The sequence below is a fragment of the Zingiber officinale genome, chromosome 2A (genome assembly GCF_018446385.1).
Source record: "Zingiber officinale cultivar Zhangliang chromosome 2A, Zo_v1.1, whole genome shotgun sequence".
NCBI classification, from domain to species: Eukaryota; Viridiplantae; Streptophyta; class Magnoliopsida; order Zingiberales; family Zingiberaceae; genus Zingiber; species Zingiber officinale.
Genome location: NC_055988.1, coordinates 10,139,294 through 10,166,979, shown reverse-complemented (window position 1 = coordinate 10,166,979; position 27,686 = coordinate 10,139,294). Strand labels below are relative to the sequence as shown.

Genomic DNA, 27,686 nt, shown 5'->3' with positions numbered 1-27,686 from the left:
GCGAGTCATCCGGTCGCTCAACTTCAGCCCAGTCTGTTCCGAGCGATCGTCGAGTGATTAAGGTTGTCCTACATCTTCCAACAGAAGAATTCCTTCTGGCGGCTGATCGACCAACTGCCCCTGAACATCATATCACCATACGCGGACCACTTGCCAAAATATGGGAGGATGCGAGTGCCCGTGTCGCCCTAATGACTCCCGGTCAGCTCGATGACAGCCACTTGCAGCAGGTTACCGGGGTATGCCCCTCAAACTCCTATATGATTATTTTGCTTGGTTCTTGATGTTATTTCATCTGCGCACAGAATTGGGTGGAGAACATCGCGGTTAGCAACCTCCTGGCGGCGCTGGAGGACGAGTTGAAGAAACTTCAGTTTTCTGGGGGGGGCTCCAGCTCAAGGACCCTCGTACGCTGTGCTTCGGACCAAGCTGAGCAAAACAGAAAAACTGCTGGAGGTCGAGCGACACAAATCTTCTGGCTTGGAAACCAGGGTAGCTGGGGTCGAAGCCCAGGTTAAGTCTCATGACCAGGAGATCAAGCTGGCGACTAACAGGAAGAATAGGACCATTTCTGATCTAGAGGAAAAGAATGCGCAGGCCCAAGCGCTGGAGCAACGCGTCCAAGTATTGACTGGCCTGCTATCCACCGAGCGGGAAAGCCGATCGGTAGACCAAGCTAAATTTCAAGGAGATAAGAAGGATCTCCAGGACGCCCTCGAAGCTGCCCAGCCGCTCTTAAGGAGTACCAAGATGGCGAATCAGGCCGCTTCGCGGCGATGAGGCAAAACTATGTCCGTTCGGAAGAATTTGGCAATAAGCTCAGCGATCGGCTTGTCCTGGCCTTTGAGGAAGCCATCCATGCTACGACTGCCTATCTGAAGGCCAAGGGCCATCTTCTGGAGACGACGTCCGTCCCCCCAGAGACCTGACCGGACTGCTGAAAACCATCTCCGAGCCAATCTTCGATGTTCTGGAGTGAGGAGTGCCTTTAAATTTTGATGTTTCATCTGTATACTCGTCGTTCGGCAAGTTAATATTATCCGAATTTATTTGACTTTTATCCGACTTTTATCTAACTTTTGTCTATGTACCGGCCATGCGACGAGTCAACATAACCTTTCTTATTTTGTTCTTGTTTACTTCACAAAACACATTCTTTCTAAGCGACACTCGGTGATCTTCGAGCCGAGGGTTTATAGTCGCTGGTCCGACTCTGAGATTTAACGTCGCCGCTCGACGGTCTTCAGGCCAGGGGATTTATAGTCGCCAGTCCGACTCTAGGATTTAACGTCGCCGCTCGACGGTCTTTGGGCCGAGGGGTTTATAATCGCCGGTCCGACTCTGGGATTTAACATCGTCGCTCGACGGACTTCGGGCCGGGGGGTTTATAGTCGTCGGTCTGACTATGGGATTTAACGTCGCTGCTCGACGGTCTTTGGCCCAGGGGGTTTATAGTCGCCGGTCTGACTCTGGGATTTAATGTCGTCGCTCGACGATCTTCGTGGAGGTTTGTCGTTCGACATAAATTGCTCGTATCCTTGGTTTTCTTTGATTTTACTCCTGCGGTCAAAAGATACAGAAGAATGGAACGTATACGTAATGAATTACACTGGCACTCCTTTCACCCAGCTCGGTACGGCTGGAGATGGATTGTGCTCCATCGTCGTTCTAGCCACCGTCCATCTTCATCTTCCAAGTAGTAGGCACCCGATCGGAGCTTCTCGATGACTTTGAAAGGCCCAGTCTAGGGGGCCTCCAGCTTGCTTACATCGCCGACCGGCTTAACCTTTTTCCATACCAGATCACCAACATGGAATGCCCTGGGAATCACTCGCCTATTGTAGTTTTGCTTCATTCTATGACGATACGCCATTAGCCGAACGACTGCTTTAGCTCTCGCCGTGTCTACCAAGTCCAGCTCTAGTAGTTTCCGCTCGGCATTGTCTCCGTCATAACTCTGGATCCGATCTGACTCCACGCCGACCTCGACGGGGACGATCACCTCTCCTCCGTATACCAAGTGGAATGGAGTAACGCCTGTCCCTTCCTTTGGGGTCGTGCGAATTGCCCATAGCACTCCTGGCAGTTCATCCACCCAGCTTCCCCCTCTGTGGTCGAGCCGAACCCGAAGAATCCGCAGGATCTCCCGATTGGCAACTTCCACTTGTCTATTGCTTTGTGGGTAAGCTACGAAGGTGAAGTGCTGCTGAATATCATACCCCTCACACCATTCTCTAAGCTCCTGGCCTATGAACTATCGCCCGTTGTTTGACACAAGCCGACGTGGGATGCCAAACCGACATATTATGTATTGCCAGATGAACTTTTTGACCATTTGCTCGGTTATTTTTGCCAACGGTTCGGCTTCGACCCATTTGAAAAAGTAATCGACCGCCACTAGTAAAAACCTCCACTGTCCGATCGCCATAGGGAAAGGTCCCACGATGTCCATGCCCCACTGGTCGAACGGGCAGGACACCGTCGATGCCTTCATCTTCTCCGAGGGTCGATGGGTGGAGTTGTGATATTTTTGACAGGAGAGACAGGTGGCGACTACCCGAGCTGCGTCCTCTTGGAGCGTTGGCCAGAAATACTCGGCCAGTAAAATCTTTCTTACCAACGAGCGGCAGCCCGGATGCCCCCCGCAGGTTCCTTGATGTATTTCCTGTAAAATATACTCCGCGTCTTCTGAGCTGACACACTTTAGCAGCGGCAGAGAAAAAGCCTTCTTGTAGAGCTGATCGCCGATAAGGTTGAACCGGCTGGCTCTTCTCCGTAACAACTGGGCTTCTTCCCGATCGAACGACACAACCCTCAATCGTAAAAATTCCACTATTGTCACTCTCCAATCGCTTGGGAATGTGAGACCCTCCATTCTGTCGATGTGCGCCACCAGGGACACCTGCTCGATCGGTTGCTGGATGATGACCGGCGATATCGAACTTGCAAGTTTAGTTAATTCGTCCGCCACCTGGTTTTTCGCTCGGGGAATTTTCTGTACGACCACTTCCCCGAAGTTGGTTTTGAGCTTCTCGAAGGCCTCCGCGTATAGCCTGAGCCTTGCATTGTTTATTTCAAAAGCTCCTGAGAGTTGCTGGGCGGCCAGTTGAGAGTCTGAGTAGAGGATTACTCGACCATCCCCCACATGTCGAGCGGCCTGCAGGCCGACTATGAGGGCCTCATACTCTGCTTCATTATTTGTTGCTCGATAATCTAGCCGGATAGACAGATGCATCCGCTCTCCTTGAGGAGAAAGCAGTAAGACACCTATTTCACTTCCGAGCCGAGTGGATGATCCATCCACAAATATTTTCCATAAAGCTTCGGGCTCGGGGTTCTGTACCTCTGTTACGAAATCTACCAAGGATTGCATCTTAATCAACGAGCGGAGCTGATACTGGATGTCGAATTTGTTGAGTTCGATCGTCCACTTAATCAGCCGCCCGGATGCCTCTGGGTTAAGCAAGACTCTCCCTAGAGGGTTATTCGTCATGACGATTATTGTATGCGCGAGGAAGTAAGGACGGAGTCTTCGTGCGGTGAGGACTAGCGCGAAAGTAAGCTTTTCGAGCCCAGTGTAGCGAGACTCAGCATCCTTTAGAATGTGACTCAGAAAGTACACATGTTGTTCCTCGCCCTCCAGCTGAACCAACGCCGAGCCGACAGCATGCTCGATCGAAGATAAGTAAATGCGAAGCGGCTCGCCGGTAACTGGGTTGGCTAGTACAGGTAAAGAGTTTAGATAGACCTTTAGTTCTTGGAATGACTGGTCGCATTCTTCATCCCATTGGAATCTGGTAGCTCGGTGCAGAATCTTGAAAAAGGGTAGGCTCCGGTCAGCCGTTCCGGAGATGAATCGCGACAACGCTGTTATCCGACCGGTGAGACGTTGCACTTCCTTCAAATTTCTGGGAGGCGGCATATCTTGCAGCGCTTTCACTTTGCCCGGATTCGCCTCTATGCCTCGCTTGGTCACGATGTAGCCCAGGAAGCGTTCGCTTTTTGCTCTAAACAAGCACTTTTGGGGGTTCAGCTTGACTCCATACTTCCTCAGCGTTTGGAAGGTTTCCTCTATATCTGCATAAAGATCCACCGCTCGAGATGATTTAATAAGAATGTCGTCCATGTATACCTCTAGGTTGCGCTCGATCTGCTCCCGGAACACTCTGTTCATTAGTCATTGCCCCGGCGTTCTTCAGTCCGAACGGCATCACGTTGTAGCAATAGGTACCGTTCGCAGTGATGAAACTTACTTTCTCCTGATCTTCCCTGGCGAGCGGCACTTGATGGTAACCCTGATAGGCATCCAGCATGCATATTAACTCACACCCCGCGGTGGAATCCACCATTTGGTCGATTCGGGGCAAAGGGTAGAAATCCTTCAGGCACTCCTTATTCAGATCCCGAAAGTCGATGCAGACTCTCCATTTGTTGTCCGGTTTGGAGACTAGCAACACGTTCGTGAGCCTGCTCGGGAATTGCACTTCCCGTATGTGGGCAGCCTCCAAAAGCTTCTCGATTTCTGCCCGGATTATGGCATTCTGCTTCGCGTTGAAGTCCCTCTTTCTTTGCTTCACTGGCCGAGTGTCCAGCCGGACATGTAGCTCGTGCTGCGCGATGCTGGGCGAAATACCTAGCAGCTCATGAGTTGACCATGCGAAGACGTCGTGATTTCGTTGGAGACATCGGATTAGCTCCCTCTTCTGGCCATCCTCCAGGTCATATGCTATGAATGCTTTGGCTTCCGGTTGGCCGGGATGGATCTGCACCTCCTCCTTTTCCTCATAAACCAAAGTAGGGGGCTTTTCAGTTATAGCGTTTACTTCAAGGCGCGGTGCTTTCCGAGTGGACTTTACTTCGGCTCAGACCATCTCCACATAGCATTGCCGGGCTGCCAGTTGATCTTCCCGGACTTCTCCCACTCGATCTTCTATGGGGAATTTGATTTTTTTGGCAAAAGGTTGAGACGACCGCCCGGAACTCATTAAGGGTCGGTCGCCCCAATATCACATTGTAGGCAGAGGGGGCATCGACCACAATGAAGTTAGTGGTCTGTGTCCTTCGAAGTGATTCTTCTCCTAGCGAGATAGCCAACCTAGTCTGCCCAATCGGAAGGACTTCATTGCCAGTGAACCCATATAACGGGGTTGTCATTGGCAATAGTTCGGCTCGGCCAATTTGAAGCTGGTCAAACGCCTTCTTGAAAATAATGTTGACCGAACTGCCTGTATCAATAAATATGCGGTGAATATTGTAGTTAGCTATTACCGCTCGGATGATGAGGGCGCCATCGTGGGGTACTTCAACTCCCTCAAGGTCCCCGGGACCAAAGCTGATTTCGGGTTCGGATGCCCGTTCTTGACTGCAGCCAACTGTGTGGATCCTGAGTTGCCGGGCATGTGAATTTCTGGCCCGATTCGAGTCACCTCCCGTCGGTCCACCGGCGATGATGTTGATTTCGCCCCGAGCTACATTGCTTCTATTTTCCTCCTCCCGAGCGGAGCTCCTGTAAGGCCCGGGGGTCGGCCCTTGGCTGGTGATGATGCTGCTGATGGTGATGTTGATCGGGTGAACGCCTGACCATTCGCCGTTCGGTGTTCTGATGATGAGCCCGCCTGTCCAATGAAGGTGATCGGCGGCGATAATTCCTTGGCTTAGGTTGGCTAACCGAGGGGAGACTCCGGCAGTCTCGAGTGTTGCGGGTGGCTGATTGATGGATTCTGCAAAACATGGGGGTCCATACCTTGCCTTTTTGCCTAGGCCGTTTGGCTGCAATGTGCTGAACGGCGGGTGACCTGGAGTCTTGATGTGGCCTCATCCCCTCGGCACGTGGTCCTCTTGGCGGTTGCTAGCTAGTGTGTGGTCTCCACTTGGTCGGGACCGAAGGCTCGGCTGGTGCTTCCTTCTTTCGGGCCGCCTGCGCTTACTCCACGTTAATATACTCATTTACTTTTTTCAGCATGTGATCGTAGTCGCGGGGCGGCTTCCTGATGAGCGAGCGAAAGAAGTCCCCGTCGACTAAGCCTTGTGTGAAAGCATGCATCATTGTCTCGGACGACACCGCGGGGATGTCCATAGCTGTTTGGTTGAAGCGTTGGATGTAGGCTCAGAGAGTTTCTCTTGGCCCTTACTTCATGGAAAAGAGGCTGACGCTGGTCTTCTGGTAACGTCGGCTGCTGACAAAGTGATGAAGGAATGCCGCTCGGAAGTCTCTGAAACTCTGAATGGATCCGTCCGGCAACCTCCGGAACCAGCATTGTGCCGAACCAGACAATGTAGTGAGGAAGACTCTGCATTTGACTCCGTCGGTGTATTGATGGAGAGTAGCGGCATTATCGAACTTATCGAGGTGGTCATCCGAGTCGGTTGTACCGTTATACTCTCCGATCGATATCGGAGCGTAATGCTTTGGGAAAGGGTCTTGTAATATCGCCTCAGAGAACTAGCGATTGACCCGCTTGGGGGATGACTCAGCCCGCAGCGCCTTCTCCTTCCTGGCGTCCCGCACGGGTGCTTCATCGGATGATCCCTGGTTGGCTAAGGCCAGCTCCGATGGAGTCTGGAACAGTGCCCGATGAAACAGAATAGGGGCGGGCGGCGCATCTCCTGGGATGCCTGTCTGCCCCTTGTTCTGTGCCCAAGTAGAGTATTGCTCCGGTCGATTGATAATCATGATTTTACTGTATCATTTTGATTCATATATGCATAGTTTGATGTTGATTTCATAGGTTTAAATCATGGTTACATCATATTTTATGCATTGTATAGATTTTGGACCTAATTACAAATTATTATATTTTTGGTGTTATTTGATGTTAATATTTGATTCTTATTTTGTAGGCATCAAAAGAATCTTGGATTTGGATCTATTCGAACCGAAATTGGGCTCGAATTGGAGTTTAAACAAGACGATCAAACCTTGGAGTTATTTGGACCGTTCATCTACAATCAAGCTGATCTGAGCCATCCGTTGAGATTCTGGACCATCCGACCTAATGAGGAGCAGATCTGAGCCATAGATGAAGATCCAGAGGTTTTGATCCAGATCTGAGTTCATACAGCCATTGATCCAACCCGAATTAATCTGGACCGTTCATCGAAGATTGGGCAGATCTGAACCATCCAGTGAAGATCTGGTCGATCCGACCTAAGGGAGAGTAGATCCAGACCCTTGATGAAGATCAGTACCTTCAGACCGGATATTGGGTGGCTTTTCACCGTTGATCAAGCGCCAATTCAATCTCAGCCGTCAGTTCAGATCTGGAACAGATTCAAAACAAAAGCTACAGTAGCTTCTAGGCTTTGTCGATCTCTTCCTCCGCGCTGTTCTTCGTCCCACGGCATCTCCGAGATTCCGACCCCGTTCTCTTCTCCAATCAATCTCTCGAGTTTCAATCTCGGTGGAGAGCTTCTCAATGGTATCATCCCGATCTTCTGGAGCCATTGGAGGGTGTTCTCTCCGGTGGAATTTGGCTCGTGACATCTTCTCTGTTCTAGCGCCGATTTGGAGGTGGTCTTCCAATCGGCGACTCCGATTCCCATCAGCAACATTTAGAGGTGGTCTTCCGGTGTTTCTGAGCTTCATCTGACCACAATCCGCAATCCACAACCTTCATTTAGATTCCGAGACCATATTTCCAGATTTTCGGCATTTATGGGTTCCGGGATGTTCTTAGCTCGCCAGGGGTGGTCCGTCGGTGTAGCTGAGCATACTTGAACTAAGACGCAACTGAGATTCTCCACTGAGGTCCAGAGTTGGGTGGTCTCGACTTTGGCACTCTTGTGTGACGGCAAGAGTGTGTAGCTTGGTAGATTGGTTGTGAGTTGGATCGGTTAGGGTTTATTTCATTTTGTTATTGTTTTTACAAGTTAGAACATATTCCTTTATGTTTGTTATGGTTTAGCAAGTAATCTAGCATTTCATTTCATAGTTGAAGCTTAATTTGTGTTTATTTGATATTTGGTTAATTGTTTAGTGTTTAAGTTTTAAGCTAGGGTTTAATTTCTGTTTAGATCAGATTTAATTTCTTCTTATTATTTCATACTTGATTTAATTAAATGCTTTAGATTAGGTTTAATTTGAGTCTTATTCTTTCATTCTTAGTTTGATGTGTGTTGATGGATTTATCACAACGTAGTGTGACAATGCGTAATGATTTGTTCATTGGCACATAGTTAGGTTTCACTCTTGCATTATATTTATTTCTTATTTGTTGTGCTTTACTTTTGTTAGATTTAGATTCAAGCATCACCCCCCCCCCCCCCCCATTTTCATATTAAAACCCCCAAAAATAGAAATAAAATACGATCCTAAGATTACATCTTACCGTTTGTTCCTCGAGAGATCGATCCTGGGCTCGTTACTACAACGTTATTGTGAAATTAAGGGGTTCAGTGGATATACATTTGTTAATTTGATTTACGAGTGTGACAGACTCGTTATCATCGGTCCTCCATCGCTGCTCGGCCACCGGAAACCGAGGTGGCCTGCTGTGCTATCCGCTCGGCTTGGACCTTCTACTGTTGCTCGACCATCTTCGCAGCTCGTGCTTGGATGAGTGCGTCGAGCTCCTCGGGAGAGAGCGTCACCATGAGTTGACGTTTTGCTTCTTCCATCTTCTCGGCTCGGATTCAGGTGCATTCCCACAGACGGCGCCAATTTGATCCTGTCCGAGTGCTGAGTCGATGAACGCTGGGTATGTGGCGCTCTCGGTGATGACGTATAGACCTTAGACTGCTGTGAACCTCAGGCGAGAACCTGCAAGCACAAAACCGAGCCGGGAAGGGGTTCCCGGGAACGACCCTTCGACGCTCAAGTCAACTCCGGCGGAGAGAGAGAATGATGAGAATGAAAACTGTAGCTACAGTGATGTAGAATGCATACCTCCGTCGAAGCCTGGGGGTCCTTATATAGGACTCCCGGGGGGATGCGTGCACGCATCCCAAAGCACGCACGCTCCTCAAAGCATACCTGGAGTGATCGTGTTAGAAAAGTGTGTCTGACGCCATACCGCAACTGTCCGAGCATATCCCTGACAGGACAGTGGAAACTTCCACTGTACGATTCTCTGTACGACCCGGCCGCCGACCATGCTGCCCGTCGGCCGTAGCTGTCTCGAGGTTGATTCACCCACTGCCCTTTTTGTCCTCTTCTGCGTTGTTTGTCTGTCACCGGGCCGAACGAGACGGCCGCTTAGGCCTCCCAGCGTTCGGTCAAGGGAGCGTGCCGGGCCGAGCTGGAAGGCCGCTCGGTCGCACACTCGGACTAGCAACACTGTTCGACTTGGCGTTCAGCCGACCGGACATACCGCTCGGCAGACCAACTCCTCTTTTGAGCGTCGGCAACCCGACCTGCGGTCGGATTGTCTGCGTACTAGTTCGGCTGCTAGGCCAAATCTTGTCTCCTATCGGCAGGAACCATTGGCGGACCCCCTAGACTTTGACCTCCCTGCCCACGTGTCGTTGACCTTTACTAATGTGGGCCCCCTATCCTTATCACCGGATAGCATGTATAAGTAAAATTATTAATCTATTTATCCGTAAATAAATTTTTTTGATATTTTTTAATTATTAATTATGTATTATAAAATTTTAAGGATTTTAATATGAACATACAGTTATATGATGTAATCCAACCTATCCAATTGATCTTGATTTCAAATCAATTATACGTGGGATCATGAGATTACATTTGTTATCCCCTCATGACGGTCTAGTGGTTAGCTTATAAGGTATTACCATCATAAAGTCAGGGTTTAAATCTCAGTAAAATCGAGATAAATGTCTTCCTTATATTTTAGTCATTATTCCAAAGGCTAGTAGCCACCCATGATTTACCTCATTCGTGTTGGTCCTAGGACGGGTTGGCGGGGGCGCTGGGGGCGAGCGTATTTGTCTTTTGCCACTATGAGATTACACTTGTTACAAGGTACATATATAATTTTTTTATCATGAGGTATGAAGTTCGAATCTCGGTAAAGTCGAGATAAATGCTTCCCTTATGTGTTAGTCATTATTCCAAAAGCTAGTAGCCGTCCGTGATTTATCTTCTCTATGTTGACCTTGAGACAGATTAACGGAGACACTAGGACGAACGTATTCATCTTTACCACTATATATATATTTTTTATTAACTTAATTAAAATTATTTCAAAACTATTATAATAACTCTGTTACATATATTGCATGTGTAGTTGCTAAAATAGTTTTAACTAAAATAATAAAACATATTTTAATAAAATTATTTCATCTATAATATTTTTTATTAAGTCGAGGTCAATTTACGCAGCTATATTATTAAATAAGCATATTTTAAAAAAGCTCTTTGCTGAAAATAATAATAATAAGAGTCTTTTAATTTTTACCCAATACAAAATTTCAAAAACAGCTTTTAGTTTCATAATCTAAAGGAAAAGAAAATCGAGATCCCACATGAAATTTCCATCGAAACATATCTTTTTAATAAGATTGATTCAACACTATCACACTAATTGTTAATATTTATTAATTAAAATTATTTTAATATTAAATAAACTATTTTAGTTTAATTAAAATTATTATTTAGAACTATTTTAATATTGATCGAAATTATTTCAGTTTTAATTTAATATTGCTCGAGTAAAAAATTAATTAAAAAAAGTTACAAAGTGGGAATTTTTTTTTTAAAGTTTTTTTTCCTGCCCATTTTAAAATTACAGCTGACGGCAAATGTACCTATGTGAAATAATGTAATGTCGATGGGTTATGTGCCAAATATTCAAGGGGATTTGGACTGACACCGAAACCGTTGTCAGCCCTGACGAGGCAGGTGTCGATCACCTCTCCACAAACCTATCCAGTGCTTTGAACGTCGTTGCCGCTGCCGATCGGTGGCAGCGAACGAGCTCGAAAGAGACGCGATGGCTGAGGAAGTCATAGAGCGCCGGGCGTACGCTCGGATCGGCCTCCTGGGGAACCCCAGTGATGTCTACTTCGGCCGCACCATTTCATTGTCCATCGCTAACTTCTCCGCCACCGTCCGCCTCGAGCCCTCCCAAGATCTCGTCATCCGCCCTCATCCGTTCCATGATCTCGTCTCTTTCTCCTCCATCCAGCATCTGGTACCGTTCGTTCTCACCTTTTCTATCTTAAGCGATCGAGGTTTTATGGCTTGATAAAATGCCGAGTTTCCATGTGCTGTTCAGTGGAAAGAAAGACTGCTGTTTTTTCGCGCAAATGTCTCTCTTATTCAGGAGAAATGATCGGCGTAATTTTCCATTGCAGTAAATTTGCAAGGCTTTGTCATACCAAGTTACCAACAAATACGCAGAATCAATTTCATAGATTAATTCAACGCTTTCCTGAATATTTATCATTTACCTTTCTGGATTTTTTTTTTAACTCTACCTTTTTGTGAAGTTCACGGGCTCAACTTTGGAACGAGGACGCTCTTTTTATGATAATCTTTGCTGCAATTCTTGAGCTTTAGGATGCTTTCTTCTACTGACTGCATTTTGGGCTTTTTCCTTGACAAAAAAAACCTTTCATTCTCTACACTTTGATCATAGCTCTCTTGTAAGTGAGAATATTTCTATGATGTCTTCACAATAAGAAATACACATGAGGATGAGTAACCTTAAGTTTCTCCAACCATAACTCTGTTCGTGCATGCATATGTTTTTGTTATTAGCCTGAATAACAGCCAAATGCCAATTGAAGGTGAACCGTCTACAAAGTGAAGGCTACTACGGTGGGGTGAGATTGCTCATGGCTACTTGCAAAATTTTCTACAAGTACTGTTCTGATCAAAATATTGAGCTAAAAGAAGGAAACTTCACCCTATCTTATGATACCAACATCCCTCGTCAGGTATAATTTAGATGTCATTCATTTGGTGCATAACATAATTCTAAACCTTAGTATGATTTAGATACCTATATATGTATATATCTTCTTTGGAACCATCAAGATTTTTGGAATTGGAATTCAAGTTCTATCATCATAATGGATCTTATGTATGATGAACCAAATAGGGAAGTTACAATTATTGTATCTCAAAAATCTTGGGATTTAGAAATCAGATCAAAATGGATTTGTGTTTGTGTTCAAGAATTCTTGTGAATTCTTAGGACTAGTGTACTTTAATATTATCCCAGACACATTCATAATCTACTATTCCAAACATGAGAAATGAAATTCAATTCTCATTTTTTTTTTGCTTTCATCCCAATCTAAGAATTTTATTTTCAATATGGAATTTGAATTATTTTCTAATGGAATTTGGTTCTAGACAATTTTGGGTCTTTTCTTGGTTTTATTTTCCCTATTTGTTGATAACCAAGTTTCTAGACGCCTAATTATGTTTTTCTCTTTCTATTTTCTAAGTGACATGTCTCATACTTGTTGGCTCCCTCTGTAGAAAGCATGACCCTTTTTTTTCTTTCCAGTCCACGTGTTTAATAAATAACCTAATCTTAGTTTCTAATAAATCTGATTTCAAAAAGTCTGGCCATGATCTTATTGGTTTAAGCCTATAAAATATGAAATCAAAGCAATGTCTTAATTTGAAACTAACAAATAATGCTAGTAGTATGTTGTAAATAAAAATTCTCATGTGGTGTTGTCTTTTTAGACTGGACTTTCAGGTTCAAGTGCAATTGTTTGTGCCGCCTTTAATTGCCTCCTTGACTTCTACAAAGTGAGGCACCTTGTTAAAGTTGAAATCCGACCTGACTTAATTCTCAACGCTGAGAAAGAACTTGGTATAGTTGCTGGTCTTCAAGATCGGGTTGCCCAGGTCTACGGAGGCCTTGTCTATATGGTACTGCATATGTATGAGCTTTTCTTGTGTAATTATCATTAATGAAATGCATATTGATTATTAATAATTGTTAGTGTATAATATCCTTTCTGATGCCATTTGAGCATGGCTATGGACTTCAATAAGTAGCATATATAACAAACAATATCCTCTGGTTTTCTTTTAACCATATAACATAATTTGCAGGACTTCAGTAAGGAACATATGGACAACCTTGGACATGGTCTATACTCCCCCATGGATATTGGTCTTCTTCCTCCCCTTTATCTTATATATGCTGAGAATCCAAGTGATTCTGGGAAGGTGGGTCTTTCTAATTAAATGTCTTCCATACATGCTATAAGCAGGTCTTTGATCTTTATTCATGCCGAGAATAACTTTGCATACTGTTTTCTCTAGGCCATAATGAACTAAGCATTTACAGAGAAGCTTGATACTCAACTTGATGAAGTGCTCATTTTATGTTCATGTAATATGAAAAAATGAAATTAATAAACAGGCATGCAATTAGTTTTAATTTTTGACAGATAAAGGAACAAGGTTTAAATTTATGAACTTGTCTTTCTGTCATTCATGAACAAAGATCATAAACAATTCATGAACAAACTAGTTACAAGCTTACCAGCAGCTTATATATGATCTTGTTTGTTTATGTAAATATAGAGAATAATAATATATATGCATACATATATCATACTACAACCACTATGTTGGCAAGGACCCTTCCTTCCACAAGTAATATCTTCTCACTAGGCTGGGAACATTTTATATCTAACTTGAAGTTGGTGGCTTTGAGCTTGGGCTCGGGCTTGATGGCAAATCTGCTAGGTTAAATTCTAGCCGAGATGTCTTTACAGCAATGCATCATCTGTTGATATTCACCGAAGTTTGATGAAAGTGGTAATTTCTTTAGGAAACATCTTTCCATATTTGTAAATGAAGAGAAAGGTTTATGTTTTTGTTGCATTATATTGCATGGTTAGGATCTCATATATCGTTAATTAATTCTGAAGTACTTAGAGAGTTAAGAGTACAAACTCTTTCCAAATTGAAACTCGAGCATAATTAATCTCTAAAATAAATTTAGGTAAAAAAAATTACTATTTTTAGAAAATGGCATTGATAAAGAACATCAAAATGCATAATCTTTTCCTAGAGAATGAAGTTAAGAATAGTAATTCCATATCACAATAATAATCTTTCATCTCAAAATATGAAGAATTAATATTATACCTAATTGATTGCACCAGCAAGGACATACAGAGTAATGACATCTACCCCTCTTGTCTCGTCTGACTAAAGAATGTCATTTTAGTCGTATGGCTAAAGAAACACAGCTAGCATATATTGCACCTAATCTTGAAGATCAGTTATGGAGACAGGTGAGATGGGGGCTGCACAAGGAAGAAGAGTCGCTTCAAACTTGTATTTAGCATAGATAAGTTTTCTTCTACAGACAGATAGGAAAATCCTTCCAAATAGGGAAAAGAAAAAAATTAAGATGGTTTGACTGATTTTTCACAGAAGACTAATTGTAACTTTATATACTCATTCCTATGAAGTTGCAATTTGCAAACCGTTCTGATAAGCTTGTACATATAGTTTATTTTTACCTATTTCATTCAGCAGAAAACATGATTCTCAGTTTTTAACTCTTGGTTTTAGTAGAGGGTTTGTACATTCTAATATTTCATAAATCACAGCAAATCAAAATCTCTTTGTAACTTGACAGGCATAGGTAAAAGTTGGTGTCAATCCTGCCAAAGGAATCATCAATAATTATTGTATAAAAATTTATTCTTAAAGAACAATCAAATAACAATAAAACATTTATACTTCAAACATAGGATGCTGTGCTCAAGATACAATAATTGGTAAAGGGGGGGGGGGGCAGCTCTCCACCGCTTGGCTTTACAAAGTGTTAATATCTTGGTCATTGTGTGTAATTTGCATGTGAATCTTGTTTTTAGTACAGAGATACTGTTTATTATATTCTTTCACTATGGATGCTGTGCTCATTCTTCTTCCCGTGCCACTGGGAAGCTTATCAAGAAACTGTTTAATTTTTCAAATTTTTTTTTTAACATGATTGAAAGTTAATTTAACAGCAGCTATATTGAAGCTGCCATATGTCAGAAAAATAAGGTCATAAGACTCAGTTTGACTTCTAAAATGTTACGGTATGTAAAAATGATGATTATACTTCAACAACATAGGTGCACAGTTATGTTCGTCAGAGGTGGCTAGATGGAGATGCATTCATAAGGTCTTCGATGGAAGAAGTAGCAAATCTAGCCTTAGAGGGTCGCAGAGTTCTACTTGAAAAGGATTACACTCAGCTTACGTCCTTGATGAACCGCAACTTTGATCTTCGGAGGTATGCAAATGTTTTGAGAACTTATAGATTGTGTTTTGTCAAGTAGCACATTTTGTTCCATTTTTTTGGCAAAATCTTGCTTGGTAATTTTGTCAATGGGTACACCAAAATCTTTTTTTCTTTGACTAGTACATAGAATGTCAATGGGTACACCAAATGTACATGGGGGCATTTCTTCTAAAAGAGTGATGGTAAAGATCAAGTGAACATAAAATTTAATTACTCAAAAATGAAGGATAAAAACCTGCAAATCCTATTTAAATCAAGTACACTACTATGGCTAGAAAAAACAATGGATATCGTATCAATAACGCCTAATGCTACCTTAGTTCACAAGCTGAGGAAGATTTAAACTAAAGGTGTGTTTCCTTATAGAGAGATGCTATGATGGAAAAGAAAAGGAAATAAAGTAGGTAGCTGGCATTTCCTAAATACAGGAAGAAATTTGACCTTTTTTGGCGTGGAGGCCTCTAGTGGCTTGCAGCGCTCAACAAGTCGATTAGTATGTGGATGGATCTCTAGACTCCTGGCTTGGCTTCCTCTTCCCTGCATATGAGGGACAAGCTATGTGGGATGCTGGAGATCCCCACAGACCTTCCTTGTGAGGATGATATCAATGTCCTTCCTTTGCATCTCCTAATTATGAAAGCTTGTTGCCGATTGCAAGTAACTTCCTCACTAAAGATGTGTTCTCATTTGTACTAGTGTTTAACAAATAGTGATCAATGCTCTTCATCTTGTTTTTGCTACAGTCAATGAGCCATTTCATTGTCCATCACAAGGAGTTGCCACATATATGCCACAATTCACCCACTATTATGTGCATTAGCAAGTTACAACCATTGTTATCCATATAAAAAACTCAGACATCAAAGAGCATATAAAGGATCTTGCTAACATTTATTACAACTATTAATGAAATTATACTAGAATAGTCGGCTTTTTCTCCAATTGGTTCACTAGACCGCTCACTAGAATCTGAAAAAAAAAATAAATTAAGGTGACAGGGTTAGCACAAACGCTAAGTAGAGTTTTGCCATGCAAGGTCAAAGAGTTATCAAATATTTATAAATATCAAGATTTGCTGATAGGTAAAAAATTGTGGAAAGGGTAAAAGATCAAATAAAAATGGTAAATTGCAGCAAATATAGTTATAAATCATAGAAAAAGCACATAACTCAAACACAGACAGAGCACATAACCAGGACCTGAGTTGAGTGGTGAATGGAGAAACTATTGCACTTCCTCAGAATTGTCTTGCACTCCCTTCATTTCTCATTTTTTTTTGCTTTGCTCATTGTCCATCACTCGATGCAATCAAAACTAAGTGTCATGCGGACATGAAATTTGCTCTCTTTGATGACTTTTGAACATAGATTTCATAAATTAGTTGGAATTTCATGCCGTGCAGAGTAGCACGGCTGAAATTTACTGATTCGGTGAATTTCCATTATTCAATAGTGGTCCGCAGAGATATCTTACGTGCTGCTTGGGTTGACAAGTATTGTGCCAAGTTTTCAATGAATTTTCTTCTTACACTGTGGAACTCTCATACCTAACAAGGCATTACTGGCTGTTGAACACTGCACTTTTCATTCTGAAATAATTTCAAATGTGACTCTATCATCCTTAGTAACCCTCTTGCCTTCCTCATGAGTTAGTAGAAGAAGACTTGAGAATGTTGCTACATCATTTGAATTTGTCTTATCTCCTTTTCTTTCTGTTCTTTGTAACAGGCAAATGTTTGGAGATGATGCACTCGGTTCTCTCAACATTAAGATGATCGAGGTGGCTCGGAGCGTTGGTGCAGCTTGTAAATTTACAGGCAGTGGAGGAGCTGCAGTTGCTTTCTGCCCAGAGGGACCTGCTCATGTTCAACTTCTTGAGGAGGCCTGCAACAAAGCTGGTTTTACAGTCGCAAAGGTAGAACTTGTCCCTCCTGTTCTCGGGGAGGAAGATTTGAAAACAGTCTCAGTGATGTAAGTCTAAGAGCTGCACTCTCCAATCTTTATTTGTATATGACGCATAGGCTAGTTTTCGTTGGAATCATTCGTCTCCATGCGAGTTAGACTCGCTAATGAACTCCATTTTCTTTCATAAAGGTTGAGTAACTTTTGATTCTTACCTCTAGTGATTGAATTTAAGGTACATTGTCTTGGGTGTGCGCTGTTATTATCACTGAGGGCATCCACAATGATGATTTGGACTGGGTTTTTTCTTTTTTTGAAATCTGTGTCCAGGTTTCTATTTTTGCAAAGAAAAACCTGGGTTCGATTATCGAATCCAGGTTTTTTCCTTTTGGTGGCCTAGCAAAGTTAATTATTAGTTTTTTTAATATGATTTAATTACGTTTTCAGTTTTTTTTCCAAACGTTGAATTTTCAGACTTCATTTTTTTTTGTTCTTTGCAAACGTTCAAATTTTGTTTTGAACGTTGGTTTCTTCAAACGTTCAATTTTTCTTTTTCTAATGAGTCACTAATTTTATATTATATATATCTATCCTTTCTGATAAAATATTCTTATTCATCTTACACGTATTCCTAATTTTTTTTAATGCATCTCATCCTTTATTCTTTTGAAATGGTTCCAAATTATAGTGGAGGTTTTAGAAATTTTTTTAATTCTGAAAATATAACTTCGTAATGTAATCATCCTGATGTTTAATATTTTTAATTTTCCATTTTCACACATTATCTTCAAAATTTTTCAAATATTTCATACATTTCATAATTTCTTCCAAATTTTTAAAGTTCTCAAAACTTACTGGTTGCTTTGAGTAATGCCCGTCAACTTCCATTTTATATGTATCTTCCTTAATATTTGTAGTTTATGGCAAATCAATTCGTATTGTCACTCTCTTATAGAATTTCTTCTCCACAACTCTCATTCATGCTCTCAGACAAATTAAGAAGGATTAGCATAGACATATCCGGGATCGATAAAGAATCAATAACATCATCTGAGGTTCCAAAGTTGATTGTTGAAGGAACTTTAAGTATGCGTAACACCAAACGAGCAAAGTGGTAATGGATGAAGAGATATACCTTGTAAAGGCATGGATTAATATTAGCACCGATCAAATCATCGTTAATGACTAAAAGGAACAAACTTTCTGGAACAAATTGCATATTACTACAAGTATCAGTCTGATGGATTCGTGGAGCGACCTTGGGTGAAAGTAAAATCACATTCTATAGGCTCCATCTAATGGTGAATGAATTTATAGTAATATACAATAACTTTTATACATATCGTGAAAGCGGGTGGAGCGATGATGATGTGCTCATGAGAGCACATAAAATGTGACAGGAAAATCATTGCAACAAGTCCTTCAATTATAAACAGGTTTGGCAAGTTCTCAGAGATTATGAGAAATATGCTCCGCAGAGAGTTGGTCATCATGCTAACAAACAATCCAAAACCTCATAATAATAAGGGCACACATCCTCATCCAATCTAGATCTCCTATAGACGTAGATGATTGTGAAGTTCATACTCGTCCAATTGGACAAAAGGCAACGAAAAGAAAGGGTAAATAAAAAACTAAAGATATTGATGACATTGAATTTGATAATAAATGACAAAAAATGGAAGAATCACAAAGAGAGCAAATTGAGATGCAAAAATACGAGATGACAATGAAGGAGTATGAAATTTTTATGAAGGATACTAGTGAAATGACAGAAGATTAAGTTAAGTTACATTTTAAATTTTGTGTAAATATTAAAAAGAAATATGGTATGTAGTGGATGTTTTTAAAATTGTCTTTATAAAATTTATTAATTTTATTTCATCCATATAATTTATCTTTATCTATATTAATGTTATTTGTATTGAAGTGAGTTTTCTAAAACTAAGAAAAATAATTGACCGTTATAACTAAAAAGTCAGTTTAAAAATAACAGTTAACAAACTAGAGATGGATAAACACTACAAGAAAAAAGTCTAACAATATCAGTTTTTTATCGTTGTCGTAGTCCCTGTAAAACTATTGTTAAACGCATTCTTTCGAAAAAAAGTACACTTATACTTCTATGTATCCTCACGAATCGGACAATACTATGTTATTCCCTCTGTATGTTTTGGTACTATTTACTTTGTTTGTTGGAACAATAAGAATTTATTTTGAGTATGGAATAATATATTTTGATATATTATCAAAATGGTTAACTCCATTGACAAATCTTTTACATCCCAATGCGAGTTATTCTGTTGATTGGTATGAATTTTTTACAAATGCAATTGTTTCGGTAAGTATAGCAATTTTTGGACTATTAATAACATATGTTTTTAACTGCATTTTAGTAGATCGAATTTGCCCATATTGGCTGCATTTTAGTAGATCGAATAATGGGGAGGGTAAGCAAGGTCTCCACACCATGGCGGTATCCAAAAGTTTCCGAGAAGGTGAGCTTGGTCCCAGAACTCTACGTGGGGCAATACAAGACTCAAATCTCCTTCCTGTCCTGATGCCCAATCATCAGGAGCGGGAAACTTCTACTTGACTATTCTACGGTGGGAAGTGGAGCTCTAGTTCTCGCACACTCACTGTGTTGTTAAAGGGAGTGCTCAAAGACAACAGTTACAAACCGTTATCTTTAAAGACAAAGACAACAATTTACAACGGTGAAAACCGTTGTCTTTTTTTGTTCATATAAAAACAAAAAAAAAATTAAAATTTAATATAAAATTTTCTAATAGTATAAATCATTTAAAATACAAAATTCAAAAATAAAATTTAATATACAATTTGTCATCATTTTGAAAAAATTTTATAAGCAACCAACATAATAACAAGTAACGACACCAATAAAATAAAGGTAGAGCAACACAGCAATATGAGATTTTCTACTTAGATGCCGATGAAGAGATAGCACCGTAGCTCCCATTACTCCTTAACCTACTAAAGTCTCCATTTTTCGACTTTCCGATGTTCTTCCTAGTACCCTTTAAGACTCTTGCTCAAATAAATATATACATTATAAATTAAAAATCATAATTGTATACCTAACAGATTGATATAAAGTCTTGCTAGTGTAACCTCTTAAGTTTTTGCAAATTTATTTCAACCCCTCTTTAGTTTCAACATATGACATGAAAAGTGCAAAACCATAAATAAGATTCTAAATTCAATAACTACAAACATCAATAAAGGATTATTAGTTTAGAAAATCTAGGTAGCAACAACAAAAAGTCCTTCAATAAAAGGAACATAAACTTTAGAAGTACTTAAGAGTGATGAAATATAAACTTCATATAAAATGTATGTAGCAACACTGACTTAGAAAATGGACGCAGACGCATCAAATGGGTTAATGGAAATATAAATATCAAGCAAACTACACAAATATTTCCAAGTTACTTAAGTGTGTTATTTTTATAGAAAAGTAGAAAAAATTAGAAAACAAGAAACCTATATTACCAGGTTTTATTCATTCCTTGCCAAGATTTCATTAATCCCTTACACATATCTTATTCCAATATTCAAATTTGCAAATATAATCAATATATCTCTCAAAGCTTCTTATATGTAAAATATAGGATGTAAGTGAAAAAATATACATATAATAATCCATCACAACATAAATTCTCCAACTCATTTCACCAGTACTGCATAAAACATACATATAATAATCTTACAATCACATAAAGTAGTTTTGGTTTAATAGGGTAGTTCGGTGAAGAAACAAAGTACCTTCATGTTTAAGTTCTAGAACAAGCTCCTGGAAATCGTCGTTGTTTGATAAATCCTGGTGAATGAGAAGTGTTTCCGAAAGAAAAGAAATATGTAACTAGTGATAATGTACTTGTAGCATTGACAAAAAAAATAAAGTAAACTTGAATTACCATTGCATTACAGATAGTTGGATAATCTAGCTTTGAGACCACTATGATGTGCCTCGCCATTTCCATCTTCACAAATTTATCAACATAAATATGGTAAATTCCATATATACATAATATAATAAATCATATGATATGATCCATTGCTTTGTAACTACAAGGTAAAAGGAGTAACAAAAACACACGCACAGACTTGTACCAAGAATAGGGATTTTCGTGTAGCGTTTTATCTGAGAAATAAGTCCATTGTTTCCTCTTGGAATCATAATATCTATTACATCATCAAGCTAGTGCATAAAATATCGATTTAGATGTTAATATCTTATAAAGTATATTTGATCTGGTGGTAAGACGAGGCCCACCCGATAGGAAGTCAAAGCGGTCAACATCCAGGGCAGGCGCCCGATCGGGCGAGCTACCTTCCCGAGCGACGAGGAGAATAGCCGGCCTGGCATATCGACAGCTCGGCCTAACGTCAAGTTTTCGACGCTCATAAGGCAAAACAGGAAGAGATAAAGGCCGAGCGGACATCCCGCTCGGCTAACCAGGAACACAGCATCAAACCGCCAGTTAAGGCTCCCTCACTCAATAGGGCGGAGTCGGACATCAAATCATCCGCCGAACGGACATCCGAGTCGGTCCGACCTTGGTGGCGCAAGGAGGGCGTTAGCCGAGCAGTCCCTCCGCTCGGCCAGGGAAAGGTGCTAGCTGAGCGGTTCCTACGCTCGGCTCGGTAAAGGATAAAGGGAGCAGTTGACGATATCTTCCTAGGAACCAATGTCGCCGACAAGAAGCATGGCCGACGGCATGGTCAGACAGAGAATCATACGGGGGAAACTTCCACTGTCACGTCAGAGATATACTCGTGCTATTAAGGTATGACGTCCTGCACACTTTTCTGACACATCCATTCCAGATATGCTTTGAGGAGCGTGCAGGCCTGGGGGAGCGTGCACGCGCCTCTGGGGAGCCCTATATAAGGACCCCCAGACTTTGACGGAGGTATGCACACATATATACTGTAGCTACAGTTTTCGTTTCTTTTTCAGCTCTACTCCTTTTTTCGTCGGAGATCTTACTTGAGCGTTAGAGGGCCATCACTGGGGAACCCCTCCCCAGCTCGGCGTTGTGTTTGCAGGTCCACGTCAGCAGGAGACTTACGCCCTCATAGTCCTCGCCAGTCAACAGGGGCGTCACATCCCCAGCGTCCATCGACTCAGCTCTCGGACATGATCAAATTGGCACTGTCTGTGGGAACACACCTGAATCCGAGCCAAGGAGATGGAAGAAGTTGGACGCCAGCATACTGTGACGCTCTCTCAAGAGGAGCTCGACGTGCTCGTATAGGCATGAGCGGCCAAGATAATAGAGCAACAACAGAAGGCGTTAGCCGATCGGATGGCGCAATAAGCAACCTCAGCATCTAGAGGCCGAGCGGTGCAAGAAGACAGGCCGGAACAACTTTCCATATGGGGGCAAAACAAGGGTCCGACCGACACGTAGGTAGAAGCGCCACCCACCCCAATTCCATTCCATCGAGCCTTGTTCCAGACGCCATTTGAGATCGTGCAAGCGAATCGGGATCGGTCCTTATCGGACGAAGCTCCCGCTTGGGACGCAAGAAAAGGTAAAGCGCCCCAAGTCGACTCATCTCCCGAGAGGATTAACGACCAATTCTCCCAGGCAATTCTACGGGATCCCTTTGTTGGTGCAACCTTAGGTCAAGGTTGACCTGGGTGACCCGACTCGAGTTGACCTGACTCGAGGTATATTTTGATGTTTGACAAGAATGGAGAAGTTATATTTTGATGTTTGACAAGAATAGGAACTTGGGGGATTGTGGGTGCAACCTTTGGTCAAGGTTGACCTGGTTGACCCGATTTGAGTTGACCTGATTCGGGAAAAGTCCAAGTATGGAGACTTCGCACAGAAAGGTCCAAGCAGGGAGCTTGGCACGGGAAAAGTTCAAGTATGGAGACTTGGCACGGAAAAGTCCAAGCAGGGAGCTTAGCACGGGAAAAGTCCAAGAAGGGAGCTGGGCACGGGGAAAAGTCCAAGTATGGAAGCTTGGCATGGGAGATCAGAGAGGGCTCGGTAGCTCGTTCTCCGGACTAGGTCAGAGAGGGCTCGGTAGCTCGTTCTCCGGACTAGGTAAGAGAGGGCTCGGTAGCTCGTTCTCTGGACTGGATGGAGTCGGAGAGGGCTCGGTAGCTAGTTCTCCGGACTAGGTCAGAGAGGGCTCGGTAGCTCGTTCTCTGAACCGGACGAAGTTGGAGAGGGCTCGGTAGCTCGTTCTCTCGACTAGGTCAGAGATGGCTCGGTATCTCGTTCTCTGGACCGGACATGGAAGTCGGAGAGGGCTCGGTAGCTCATTCTCCGGACTAGGTCAGAGAGGACTCGGTAGCTCGTTCTTTGGACCGGACGTGGAAGTCGGAGAGGGCTCGGTAGCTCGTTCTCCGGACTAGGTCAGAGAGGGCTCGGTAGCTCGTTCTCTAGATCAGGAAGGCTTGGATCAGTCTGCTGACCGATCCAGTGATACTATGGGTATCTGGATCGGTCTGCTGACCGATCCAGTGATGCACTGATTCTCACTGTGGGTCATCTGATCGGTCTGGTGACCGATCAGTAACCAAACAGATTGGGAGAAGGAATAGGAGGGATCGGTCTGTGGACCGATCCACCTATGGCCTGATCGGTTCACAGACCGATCAGGGCTCTGCAACCAACTCTCTGTGAGAGTTGGGATCGGTCTGGGGACCGATCAGCCTAGGGCCTGATCGGTCCACAGACCAATCAGGGATTTCCTGGACCGATCAGGCCATAGCCTGATCGGTCCAGGCCTAGCCGTTGAGTCACAACGGCTAGATTTCTGTGTCTTCTTTATCTTCTTCGCAGGTTCAGGTTATAAATCAAGGTTGAAGGCCTCTACAAAAATAGAGAAAAAGTGGACTTCTTCTTGCTCCTGCGATCTGAGCTTTGTTGAGCTCTCCACTGCTGAAGCTTCGTGTGAGCTTCCCTCGGCTGGACTTCAACTGATCAGTTGCTGCTGTTGTTGGCATACATGAAGTGGTTGCTTCATCACCAGTCGACGAGAAGGCAAGCAAACTAGTGTTTTTACATTCATATTGTTCTTGACTTCTTGCTTTATCTTTGTACTCCGATCTTGCTGTTGCAAGAGAGATTGTGGCGAGGTTTCTCCACCCAGAAGGAGTTTTTATTAGCCGATTTTCCGGGGTCTCATCCACCGACGGATTGATAGGATTCGTCTACCTTACGGACACGCTGAGCAGTAGGAGTATCATCTCCGAACCTCGTTATATCGTCGCGTTTGAGGTTTGATATTCTCCTGTTTCGTTTCTATCTTTTATTTCCGCTGCGCTAACTAAAATTGTAGAAAGAAACGTGAATTTGGGGGAGGTGTGTCTAGCCGCGTCCGAAGGTCCTAACAAGTGGTATCAGAGCAAGGTCGCTCTTCGTCGGATTAACACCCGGGGGAGCACGAGCTAGAGAATGGATCAACTTGGAGAAGACATCACGATTCCACCCTTCTACGATCGCGACGACTTCACGTATTGGAAGGTAAGAATGAAATATTTTCTTATGACTAACCTAGTAAATTGGAATTGTGTACAAGTAGGTTTTATTCCTCCGGTGGATAAAGAAGGAGAACCTCTCGAGAAGAAGAAGTGGACGAAGGAACAAATCCACCAATCCATAATCAATGACGAGGTAACGAAAATCTTTGAATTTTCATTACCTAATGATATCTTGTGTAAGATAGGTGGATACAACAATGCCAAGGAGTTGTGGAACAACTTGGCTAAGTTCCATGAGGAGAGCTCCAATTCAAGTCATGAACAGGAGTCAAGTGAGCCAAGTAGCTCACATCATGGAGGTATGGAATTAGAAGTTGAGGGCTACTCAACATCTAAGGAAGAAGAGGAGGAGAGTTCTTCTTCAAGACTGGAGCAAGAAGAAGAAGCCTCTACCTCCGGAAGGGATGAAGGAGAGAGCTTATATCCATCCTCAACCCTAGGTAACTCAAGCAACTTATTTTCAAGTAAATTACATATAATGTGCTTTGAGTGTAGGGAATATGGGCATTACAAAAGTAAATGTCCAAAGAGGATTAGGAAGACTCCACTGGCACCAAAAGTCAAGGAAGCCGGAGTCCTGATACGCAAGGGCAAGGAGCACGTGGTGTGCTTCCAATGCAAGCAAAGGGGACATTATAGGAGTCAATGTCCAAGGGGGAGGCAACCTCACAAGAACAAGAGACCAAGCACATCTATGGGGGGAGCTAAGGCAAACCCTAAGGTATCCTTTAAGGCACATTCTTACAATTCTAATAAGACACATGCTAGTAGTTTTATTGCAATTGTCAATAATGATAAGCATGATAACCATAGAAACCGATACATGTGCTTAGGTGCCAAACATGTTAGCCTAGATAAGGACAATGCTAGAAATGTCAACCCTAGAGTTAACTCATCTAAGGTTAAGGAAAACCTAGATAGGAATCCCAAAACAACTAGACATATGCCTAGGAATACCTTAAAGAAAAATGGAAAATTAAAGCTTGAGGTATTAAAGAAGGAAAATCAAGTCTTGAGGTCAAGACTTGACACTTTAGAAAATGCTCTTAAGAATTTGGAGAAGTCAACTCTGTTGGAATGTATACTGAAAGCCTAAGCTTTGTAAACATTTATTATGAATAAAGAATCACATTTGGTCTAATTATCTACATTGGTTTGTAGTTGTTCATTTAATTTATATTGTAGATAACATAGTATGTGGTGTCACATACAGAAGATGATGTTATCAGTACCTTATAAATTATAAACAGTAGCTCACGACCAAAATGGAAAAGGAACAAACCATTAGAAGGTCGTAGTGTAATTAGATATTAGTTTATCTTGACTATATAATTACACTAGTACACTCAGAGTGTATTGAGTAGGACCATTTGAGGTCGTTTCTTTTATACTGACTTTATAAAGGAACAAAGACCTCAGTTATTATGGAAGTGTGTGCTCTTAATCCTAATATAATAACAAGCACATATATTTGATATTTATTTCTTTAATTTATCAATGGGTGAGATTTAGTTCGTTGAATCAATAAACTCGATAAGTTGGGAAATGGTATTACTTATAGTGTGTGTTGTTGATTATAGAAGGAAACTGTATCCTAGAGATACTAGGTTGATAATGTCCTCAAGAGGAGCTCATAAAGATTGTCATGTTAAACCCTGCAGGTGGACTTAGTCCGACATGACAATAAGGTTGAGTGGTACTACTCTTGGACTTAGATATTAATTAAATGAGTTGTCAGTAACTCACTTAATTAGTGGACATTCGATATCTTAAACACAGGGAGACTAACACACTCATAATAAGAAGGAGCCCAAAAATGTAATTTGGGATTGGTGCGGTAGTTCAATGATAGTTCTCTAGTGGAATGAATTATCATTGATAAAATTAAGTTGTGTGTTCGGGGCGAACACGGGATGCTTAATTTTATCGGGAGACCAAAATCAATTCCTCCTCTCGGTCCCTATCGTAGCCTCTTATTTATAGAGTTCTATACCCACCTATACCCACCTTCTATACCCACCAATAAGGGGCCGGCCAAGCTAGCTTGGGAACCAAGCTAGGGCCGGCCTAGGTATATTATTGGGTGGCCGACCCTAGCTTGAACCCAAGCTAGTAGGGCCGGCCAAATAAAATTAAAAAGAAATTTAATTTTAATTTTTATGTGGAAGATATATTTTAAAGAGAATTAAAATTAAAATATCTCTCTTGTAAAAGATCTACAAAAGATTAAAGAAAGAGATTAGATCTCTTTCCTTATTTGTAGATTGGAGAGATGTTTTATTTTTTCTTTAAAAATTATTCACATGTTGATAAAATTAAAATTATAGAAATTTCCTTTTATCAACCATGAAGAGATTTTAAAGAGAAATTTTATTTTTTAAAATTTCCGGAAACAAATTAGGAAGTTTTAATTGTTGATTAAAACTTGTCCTCTTTTGTTTCCAATGATGTGGCCGACCATCTCAAGTTAATTGGGAAATTTTGTTTTATTCTTCTCAATTAATTCATGTCAAGAAAAATTAAGGAAATTTTATTGTAATTAAATTTCCTAATTTGCCTAGGCCAAGGAATATAAAAGAAGGGGTAGGGGTGCCTTCATTAGACACAACCTCTATTATTTTCTCTCCCTCTTTTTTGTTCCTTGGTGTGGCTGGCCATCCTCTCCCTCTCTTCCTCTTGTGGTGGCCGAACCTCTCTCCCTTCCTTGGAGCTCTTGTGGTGGCCGGATACTGCTTGGAGAAGAAGAAGAAGAAGGAGAGAAAGCTAGCATCTCTTGGAGCTTGGTTAGTATTTTAGTTTTCTTCTTTGGTGAAGTTCTTCCTTTGTGGCCGAACCTTGCTTGGAGGAGAAGAAGGTGGTTGGTGGTTTCTCATCTCGGTAGATCGTTGCCCACACAACGTCCGAGGTTAGAAGAGGAATACGGTAGAAGATCAAGAGGTTTTTCTACAAGGTATAACTAGTAATTTTTATTTCCGCATCATGCTAGTTATTTATGGAAATAATACCAAATACAAGAGGCTTACGTTCTAGTATTTCGAATATGTTTTTTTCGAAGTTGTGTTCTTTTGT

At 41.8% G+C, this 27,686-nt stretch overlaps 1 protein-coding gene across 1 annotated transcript; it reads left to right on the top strand.

Annotated features, from left to right (window-relative positions):
* The first annotated feature begins 10,751 nt into the window (after positions 1-10,751).
* On the top strand, positions 10,752-17,300 carry LOC122040684 (glucuronokinase 1-like). The gene is made up of 6 exons (XM_042600107.1): positions 10,752-11,099; positions 11,698-11,847; positions 12,611-12,799; positions 12,986-13,102; positions 15,016-15,176; positions 16,913-17,300. The coding sequence occupies exons 1-6, from the start codon at positions 10,899-10,901 to the stop codon at positions 17,157-17,159; spliced, it is 1,065 nt and encodes a 354-aa protein (XP_042456041.1). The 5' UTR covers positions 10,752-10,898; the 3' UTR covers positions 17,160-17,300.
* The last annotated feature ends 10,386 nt before the right edge of the window (positions 17,301-27,686 follow it).